At 33.3% G+C, this 10,400-nt stretch overlaps 1 protein-coding gene and 1 long non-coding RNA gene across 2 annotated transcripts; one reads left to right on the top strand and one right to left on the bottom strand.

The window, feature by feature from the left end:
• Positions 1-911: 911 nt before the first annotated feature.
• On the top strand, positions 912-2,900 carry LOC146906763 (uncharacterized). Its single transcript, XR_015020657.1, has 2 exons — positions 912-1,066; positions 2,391-2,900. It is a non-coding gene; the product is annotated as an uncharacterized LOC146906763 (long non-coding RNA).
• A 2,087-nt stretch (positions 2,901-4,987) lies between these two features.
• LOC146906762 (pectinesterase-like) lies at positions 4,988-6,937 on the bottom strand. The gene is made up of 2 exons (XM_085730848.1): positions 5,934-6,937; positions 4,988-5,847 (listed from the first exon to the last, which is right to left on the bottom strand). The coding sequence occupies exons 1-2, from the start codon at positions 6,898-6,900 to the stop codon at positions 5,150-5,152; spliced, it is 1,665 nt and encodes a 554-aa protein (XP_085586974.1). The 5' UTR covers positions 6,901-6,937; the 3' UTR covers positions 4,988-5,149.
• Between the last annotated feature and the right edge of the window lie 3,463 nt (positions 6,938-10,400).

Here is a 10,400-nt window from a genome sequence, read left to right as displayed (position 1 = left end):
TATTAAACTCCCTAATCCTCTTAACCCCTAAGCCACCCACCTCCTTCTCCTTACAAATGGTGTTCCAATCAATCCAAGAAATCTTCCTATTATCCAACATACTTTTATTAATTGAATTTTAATCATCTATGACTACTCCACTAACTATAATTAATAAGAATGTTTTAGTAAATGACACATATTTTACCTTTAAGATCAAAACTATTATCCATCTCTTTAATACCCGTGTAAAACTCAAATAAAACACTTAATATGAAAAATAAAACACTTAATATGAAATATGAGACGGATGAGTGCAATACTCCCAAAATAAAAACTATTGATTATAAGTATTATTCATTATAAGTATTCATTATCATTCATCTCAAAAACACTCAATCAAAAAATTTAAAAGATTTTTCTATTTTCTCATTTAATCTTATCCCTATACTTCCTAAACATCTAAAACGAAGTACAAGTGGACCCAAAGACTCATTGAAACAAAGTCACTAAAGTTATCAAAATGTAAAGTCACTTAAGTATTTCACATAGTACATGGACCTCTCGAAGTGGATAATGAGGTTAATAAAATTAAACAAGATAGATTTATATTGGTTTAATTGCAGTTTTAGCCCCCTAACTTTTCCAAAGTTGCGATTTTGGCCCCCTAAGAAAAAAAAACTACAAAACCGCCCCCTAAGTTTTGCACCTGTGGCAGTTTTGGCCCCAAGACCAATTTTGACTTGGTCTACGCTGACATGGCACCCTAAGTGAGGTGTCACGTGTTATTTTTTTATTATATTTTTTTTGCCTTGGGGGGCCAAAACTGCTATAGTTGCAAAACTTAGGGGGCGATTTTGTAGTTTTTTTTCTTAGGGGGCCAAAACTGCAATTAAGCCATTTATATTTGAATTAGATATCTCAATTGGTTTGAATGAAACTACAATGAGTTGAGGTTTTGTTTTTTCAAAGTCAAGGAAATAATAAATATTAATGCATGCATGCGGTGTCTGTGTCTTAACAAAGTGTTTGGATAATCACCACTTTGCTCCATCTCCGCCGTTCCGGCTGGTTGCCATATGTTCCGGTAAGTTTTTTTGTTTCATTTTTATTTTAAAATTGGTATATATCTTTGTTCTGAAACTGAAAAAAATGTCTCTCACCAATATGGGTACCTTTGATTTTTGCTAAAATTATCAATTACCCTTAAAGAAATTATATTCTTATTATTAGGTTACCATATTAATTTGAGTGACTGTGCTATAACTATAACTAACACTATATATACCGACTAATTGAAAGTGTGAGTTATATATATGTCCCAAATTGAATAGAAAAGTGGAGATTTATATGTGAGAGGACCTATAAACTCACTGTGTTAAGGTTTTGGTTAAAAGTGTAGTTTTTTTCACGTGAGGTCGCTCTTGCCTAATGTGGGTGGTCCCTTGGGCTTCCCTCGTGACCCAACAATTTTTTCTAGGTATTCACATTTTATTTTTGTCTATTGGATTCTAGAAATATAATTTTAACTTGCTTTTGTAATTAGGACCATTATTCACTCACATTGTTGTAGCTGAGCATTGTTTATGAAATCGGACTCCCTGCTGTTAAAATTTTGGCGCATTCGGTTTATCCGATGTTGTTGAATTCAGATTTGACGGTTCAGATTGTAATATAGATTTTAAAATTTTTAAACAAAATATACACAACTTGGAATTAGGACTGTCTGATCCCGATCTCGATCTTGACAGTTGGTAATCATGGTTTATTATTTATGGAGCAATTGATGCACCTTCTCCATTCCTATTATTGGTCTATAGAAGATGTCGACTTCGTAAATTTTGATGATGTGAATGCAATGGACAAGATTTTGCAAGAGGTTGTCTGTTTGGTACTTTTTTTTTTTTTTACAACGAGCAGACCAATTTACTTCAATGATTTTATTACATAATTATCTCAAATTGACCCAATTTTATATTGATTCTAATTGGTTTTTGATCTCCTGTGTTATGTAATAACTGCATATCTAATTATCGATACCTTTACATGGCCACGTGTTCATCGATGTTGTTGATAGTGGCGCTATAGAGGAATAGCGTAGCAGTGGTAGGGTTCGGCACGGTGCTTTTTGGCCTGCGAGTCACCATTAGCAACAGTAGTTGTTGCGGCCACTAATTGCGGCTCAAAACTGCAATTTTGATGCATCTTCTTCACTTCCTAATGATCTCTCAATTGTTAATCTATACTGTTGACCTAGTCTTGTAATTTCTTTGGTGTTCATTGCCTTTTGAGCTCTTTTCTTTTGTTAATAATCATATGTCTAATTACCTATATTTGTATGTCGCTACGTGTTCATTTTATAATGTGTTAATGATGTTGAATTGGATCATGAATTAGTTCTATATTTACAGGAAAATCCAAGAATGGCCCTTTTCACAGATAGTTCAAGAATGGCAGAGAACTTTGCTGTTGATATGAAGAGCTCAATAAATTGAACAATGCTGGATTTGAATGGAAAACACTATACCCTTATGTCCATCAGGTTTCTTACAATATTTTGTGGACGTCATAATGACATTGACTGAGTGTTCAGTTATATTATATTTTCTTTAATTGTTTTTAAATGCCGGAAGATTTTGCATTGCATGAAGCATATCAAATGTAAACATACTTATTTATATTTTGGGGGTCCATATGCACGAAGCAACCATTATTATTCATGTATGAGATCAGCCATATTGGTTGAATCAAATGCGCTCGATAACAGAGGTGAAAATGTAACTTGCAATATAATACTAATTCGGGGGTTCTTAATTTTTCCTGTTCAGAACATGTTTAAGAGAACAAAACTACCAGATTTTCGATAATTGGACCAGTCCTTACTTTAAGTATTAATGTCTGTTTACGGACAACATTTAAAACTGTTATGGTGGCTCTTGTGAATTTTAAATTCTTCTCTTTAAGGCATTGAAAGTCAAAAGAAACTCTAATATTTTTTTATTGTGTGAATGGATTATGGCCTGATTGTGATCTTCCCTTCTACGGTACAATAGGGATGACTAGTGTTGTCAATAGCGCGCTACAGCAGCACTACAGTTGTATAGCGGTGGCCCTTGGCTACTAGAAGACATGCAGTAGAAGAGTACTTAATGTAGCAGCCGTAGCAGTTGCTATAGCGATCAAAACAGTGGCTTGCCACGGCGTCAAAAGCGTCCCACCTCATAATGAGATTAAAAATTCCAAACAAGTCCCTTAAAATTTAAACATTATATCTTTTAGATTGACCTATTTAAGGAATTTTCAATTTAAAACATTGTATTGGCGTTTGGGCTTCTCCACTAGCACCCTGTCCCAACTCCAATGTTCTGTCTAGTCGTTGCTAGTTGTTGAGTTCTTATGTATGAAGTAAAAACAGTTTATAAACTATATAAAAGGGCAGGGCAGCCCGGTGCACTAAACCTCCCGCATACGCAGGGTCCAGGAAGGGGTCGTACCATTTTGATTATAAAAATTTCAAAATAACAGTCGTCCTGCTATCTGCTTTATCACTAGCAATTTGTGGGTTGGCCGCTATCCCGGATTCATAACGCTACAGACAAGGTATCCATGCTTTTCCGTATTGATTAAAAAAGAAGAAACCAGGGGAATAAGCCACTGCTATACCTTTTGCTAGTTTGTTAGCAGGAGGAGGAATTTGCTAGCAGTAGGGGTCGAATCCTAGACCTCCTTAATACTCTTTCAGTGACCTTATTTGTGTTTATTTTTATATGAATGGGTTAATAAACTGCTATGATGAGGAGTCAAGTTTGTGTCTCGGTGATAGGTTTTACATTAGTCGCTTGATGTCTTTGGTGGACCATAAACCTATATAGATATATATCGAAAAACAAAGTAGTCTTTCCACTTCTTCTTGCAGCCAACCCGAATATTTAGTGAGTAATTTTCTGCTGCATCTTCAGCAGAATAATTATCTCATTTCTTTTATGTACGGACAACTTTACTCATTTCTAACTCTTATTTTTCCTTTCTCACATGTATATTGTGGCATACTAGTGATTCATGAAATGATGCTCTTTTGAGGTGGGTATTTAGAGGACCATTCAATTCCGACAATATATGGTGCTGATAAACTGATTGCTCTTTTTTTTCCCTTGAGTTAAATGTGAAGAATAAGAATCATAATTATTTCACAATAACTATTTGGACCTTTATTTTCAAAATATAATATTAGTTTCTCATTTGTATGAGTAATAACTTTTTATTTATATTTAGGTTATTACTATATGATGAGTAGGAATCAAATTCGGTACTCAGAAGTTTACAACAGTCAAACTCACTACGCACCAACCATTTGCGCTAGACCCGAAGTATTTCCAGGTTATTACTACTACAAAATCAGTCAATTATCAATTTACTGGATGCTTTGGAAAGAATGCACTCACGCTTAACTGCAGTTTCGAATGGTGCCGTTTTTTTACAGGTCAGTATTTTATTACTCAAATTGACTGAGTATGTACGGAGTATGTAGCATTGTTAACATGGCTCCTATCGTCTGTTTTAGTTGCACATTTTGGTCTTCAAAATATATATTAAGTACTTCAGTGTTTCATATTTCATTCATGAAACGAAGTAACAGTTCATCAGGATATTAGAATCTAGATAATAATGCATCCGTGTTTTTTCTTTTTGCCTTGTGCAAGATAAATTGATTTTAAGATTTTTGTTGTAACTACAAATATCAACTACATAAAAGAATTGAGATATAACATAACATATATTGTCCTGTAATTGTTTCCCTTTGAAAGCATCTAATTATACGGATCTGAATCTGAATCTAAATTTTCAGGAATTTGAATGTATGTCTTGTAATAGATAAATTATATATGATTTTCCATCTATGTTAAAAGTACGAGTAAATTCCTTCATCATTCTGAGAATCTCGTTTATGGATTAAAAAGGTTAGATGACTGTTGTAATATATAAAACTGGAAATTGGTAAGCACATGGATCAAGTAAAGACAAGTTTATTTCCAGACATTAGGCATTCAATACAACACTACTAGTCTACTAGAAAACAATTGTAATATCCTGCCATAAAGCATAACTTTTTCTGTTTTATTTCCTGCAAAACGTCTGAAACATATCGTTACACGCTTGTTAAAGGGAATTTCTACAGGCCTTCGATGAACGCCACCCCTGTGTTCTTCAACCAAACATTACCTTGGATGAGCTGTGTTACTGTAAACTTGCTAGCCTCTGCAGCATTTTTTATGATATGATAACCAGGCCAAGTCACTCTCTTACTGGTACCTGCACCTGCTCCACTGTTCATGTACTCTCCATAATACAATGTTTGCAAAAAGTCCTTACTCGCGGCATCCCATTCAGCCCATCCTGCTGGGTCAATGTGGCCGTCCACGACAGACTGCAACACAACAGTCCTGGAGTATTTCTTCCATGGACGACCTAGGTATGTTTTGAAGGAGCCTTGCACAGGCTTGAGGTCTGAGCTTGGTATTACGTCACATTGCTGAATTGAAGTTGCGGTGTTCTGGTTTGGGTCTTCGCGACCTTGTGCAGTGACCATGTTTTTTTGGTTGCTCATGGGCTTTCGGGCTGCAAGTTTGCTCTTCTGGAACACAACAGCTGCGTTTCCAAAGATAAAGTCAACAGTACCGGTAATGTAGGAGTCACGGTAAAATTGTCGGTTGGAGTGTGCGTAGAGTGTGTCTTGAAATGCGTCAATTTTGCAGCGGTTGATGACAGATTGATCAGCGCCGACGCGAAGAGCAACTGCCTGGTGCTTCTCTGGGCCTGCTGTGTTTTGGAACCTAATGTCCTGAGCTATAAACCCATCTCCAACAGCAGCTACAAAACCAAATTATACATCAATAAAAATCACTGTCATAGAGAAATGGAAATGGTAAATACAGAAAAGAAGGAAAAATACATACCAACAGTTGCACTTTTGAAGGTGGTTGTTCCATCTATGAAATTTAAGCTGCCTGTGATTATTGTTGCATCCATACCATCTCCCACGAGCATCACATTCGTCTTTTTCTTACCAATTTCTATGTTCTCTTTGTAAGTTCCCTTTTTCACATAGATAACATACCTTGTCTTACCATTGTCTGGTGCAGATGCAACAGCTTGAGCAACAGTCTTGAACTTGCCACTCCCGTCCTGAGCCACCACAACATTGGCCTTTATGTCCCCTACAGAAGATTCCAAAAGCCTTCGATCCTTACTTGTCACCCAAGATGGAAAATCGCCATTCAATTTTTCATCAATGAATCCGTCGTTAGCCTTTGGAGGCAAGACAGAAACAAGCACAGCAAGAGAAGATCTAGCCCTGGAGATCAAGTCCTGAAGATCACTCTCCATAACGACCCGAGATGAACCTTCTAATCCATCCAAGCAAGTTGCATGGTTAGTGAGCACACTACTTAACCATGTGTGTGCATCATGCTGTGAGTCAATGTTATTCTTTGTTAGAGTCAACACTGAGTCCCAAACTCTATCCATGGACAAATCCATTAATTCCTCACAGTCATTCAAAGCAATTTCCTCTCTAGGGCTATTAACACGGCGTTTGATAACATTAGCCGTGTCCATAACCTTTCGAATGTGTTCAGTCGATTTGGTTAACAACGATATGAGTGTACTCAATTTGTGGTCTTTGGTATTGGACAAGGTTGAACCTTGAACAACTTCTGATACATGAGTTAAGCATGCTTTTGTATCAAGAGCATGCTCACACAGATTAGGAGCTGAGGAGAGATTGAAGAAGGAGATAGGTTTATTTAGATGAGAAATAATAAGGGCTGATGAACTTATGATAGCTACTAAAGAGAGAATTAACCAAAATGTTTTTGGAATGGATTTTTTTGGCTTGTCTAGCAAAGATTGTTGGCTAGCCATACTGATACTAGTGACTAGTACTGGTTTTGTTCACTGTGATCTTTGTTTACTTCATCATTCTTATATATAGAAAAAAATAATATTCCTTTTTGAAGATAAGGATTACAAATTCAATTACACACGTGGTTTTCATTAATTTATACAATTCTTTTGCACCATAAAGGTGTAGAACTGAGATCTGAAATTTGATTTAATTTCAAAATTTTATCTCTTGGCTGCTGATGGTATTGGACTATTGTTCATCTCATAGGTTTGATTTTTGTTAAGAAAAAGTATAGCAAGTGGGATGTGGTGTCACGTTCATACCTTTTGATTAGTATATATGTATGAATCATTACTAGGATGGATGAATGTTTTCTTATTAAATAAATGTGGAAGACATTATTGCAGAGTAGCGTGCATACATTTGATTCTTTTAGATACATGAACAGCCGGGACAAATGTTCCAATATAATACAAATAAAGTGGAAGACATTATTACACAAGATTTTAACTTTTACGCTCTAATTGGCACAGCTATACGGTGGATAGTTTATAGTAATAGATAAGGTAGAGTTGTTGAGATTAATTTCCTTGAAATAGTTGAGATTTATTCAAGGGATTGACCTATTCTAATAATTTTTTTTTTATACGCATCAACTATGAATCGAACTTTGGACCAAATTACTAAAAGACCAAGTATTTATTACTTGTGTCACACTATGTTGGTAGTAAGGTAGAGATTTACTAACATTAGTTTATATCGTTTTTTCTACACTGATTTACAATGTTTTTTCAAGCACTACACACATGAAGGAGACATGTTTTTGAGAAAACTTGAAGTTGCATTTGTGTTTATTTGTCATAAATTATTTGCTACTGGTTAGCTAATCTGCTGTATTTACTATAATTTAATCCATTATTATCGAGTTTATATGATACTTTTGTCGCATACAGCTTCTACATTAGGTAATTCATCCCATGTGACATTTTGTTTTCATGGATTTGAATATTTTTTATGATACCTAGATTTGAATTTTAACTTATATAATTGTTACTCCCTCAAAAAAAAAAAAAAAAACTTTTATAATTGTTACTAGCCGGCCTAGAAACAATCAATTACTGGAGTGGTTTTGCATTTTTTAACATAGAATCACCCATTTGCGTCTTATTTCTCTTAAAAGAATTTTTTTATTTTGTTTTGTGATTTTTCCGTCCGATTGTGACGGTGTTGTTTGTTGTCTTATGCATATTATTTGAAGTGTCGTCGTATTGCAGTGTTCGTTTGTTTTCTATTAAAAGATGAACTTCAATCAATTATAATTCAGTCAATTACGTGAGCGTTAACGTTGTAGTTCCGAAGACATTGGTATTCCAGTTACCTTTAGTCTATCATATTATTTGTAAGCATTCTACCGTTGTATGCTTTTAATTTTGGTGTTGAGTTTGTTCGTAAATTCATCCTTTTATATTTTTAGTGATATTGGATGTCGTTGTATTCGATATATAATTTTTTTTTGGTGGTGGTCGGGGTTTGAACCCCGGACCTTGCATATATTATACATTGTCCCTACCAACCAAGCTAAACTCACGCGGACAATGTAGTATGTCAATTTGATTGAATGAATATAATTTTGTTTTTGATTAAAAAACATTATAATTATTACAAAATTTTTCTTGAGGGATTTATAATTATTACAACTACCATGTTCATCTTTTCACTTTTCTAAAAAAAAAAAAAACTATCTTTTTGATTAGGTAAATAATGACAAAAATGCAAAGAAAATAGACGATAAATGTAAAAGAAAAAATTGTTATGCCGGGTGTATTTTTTGTTTTGACAAGTTATGCTAGATAAAGACAAAAATTTGTCCCCGTGAATTTAACTTAGTAGGTATAGACAACGTATAATAATATATGCAAGGTCTGGGGTTCAAACCCCAACCACCACCAAAAAAGATAAAGACAAGACAAAAATTTAATGAAAAAATAAAATAGGATAATTAAAAATTTAATAGGATAAAGACATAAAAAATTATAAATAAATAGTTTAAAGTAGTAAAATAAAGTAAAAAAAAAAAAAAAAAGGTCAAAAGTTTGTATCTCCTTTTTAGTAATGGAGAAAAAATAAAATAGAATAATTAAAAATTTAATAGGATAAAGACAGAAAAATTTATAAATAAATAGTTTAAAGTAGTAAAATAAAGTAAAAAAAAGTCAAAAGTTTGTATCTCCTTTTTTGTAATGGAAAAAGTTAATATCTCTTTTTCTTTTTAATGAAAAAATTTGATATTTCCTTATGGGTATTTTCATTTTTCTCGTGTGGTTATCTTTGTTATTTCACCCTTAAATTTTTTGTTATTTTAACAGTTATTTCAAAAATTTAATCAGTATACCATGTTAGTGTACAATTATATTACACATTCTTTAATCATACGCTGTCATTAATTGACATGATAAATTATCATAGAATGTACGTGTAAAATAATTGTACAATAACAAAATATAATAATTAAAATAATTGTTTGTAGCATATTTATCTGTAAAACAAATACTTTCCACAATCAACAACTATTATATTGAATTTGAAATATTTAATATTTTAATACTCACTCCGTCCCTACTTGTAAGTCCTCTTTGAAAAGAAATATAGTCTCTAAATATAAGTTCATATACATTTATCATTTTTTCCTAAACATATTCTAATTAATACTTCTAATTTGCATTGAAATATAAAAAATTAATTTAAATACACATAAAAATAAATGATAATTTAGTAAAATTAACGTGCAAACTAGACACATTAACTACACTATAACTTTACTTCAAAAAAATAAAAAACTACACCACTACTCCCTCCGTTTCAAAATATAAGCAAAATTTACTTTTTTGGTTCATTCATTTAATAATGTTTGTGGTCCATAATATATACCACATACATCATTAAATGAATGAACTTAAAAAGTAAATTTTGCTTATATTTTAAAATGGAACGAGTATCAACTTTTCTTAATATGTGTGAAATTGATCAAAGGGACTTATAGTAAATAACGGGAGTAGTTGTTGATTGTGGAAAGTAGTTTGCTATTAGACATTTGTCATCTGTCATCTAGTATATACTTTTCGTCAAAGAGAGATTAATTCACGTTGATTAATGCATACATCCAACGTTACCTTTCGTTTTCATGCATTTGAAAGTTTAATTTAATTAGGTTAACTATTATGATTACGATTATACTACTAATATGCATTGTCTGTGTCTCCACTTTTCTCGATCTCTCATTTTTTTTCATTTATATTTTTGGGTTAATACATTTTTACCCCCCTGTAATATAGGCGAGTTCCGGTTTTCTCCCCTGTAAAAAAGATTCTTTCGATTCCAACCCTGAAATATGAAGATTCCGTCGAAAACACCCCTGGTCAAATCTGGCACACGCCAGGTGCTGATGTGGCGCGCCACGTCACCTTTTTTGATGGCGTGGCACGCTGACTGTATAATTATTTTTATTTTTTATTTTTTT

The sequence above is a fragment of the Medicago sativa genome, chromosome 7 (genome assembly GCF_051527215.1).
Source record: "Medicago sativa cultivar Bolivia chromosome 7, Bolivia_mono, whole genome shotgun sequence".
Taxonomy (NCBI): domain Eukaryota; kingdom Viridiplantae; phylum Streptophyta; class Magnoliopsida; order Fabales; family Fabaceae; genus Medicago; species Medicago sativa.
This window is presented reverse-complemented; position numbering and strand designations above follow the sequence as displayed.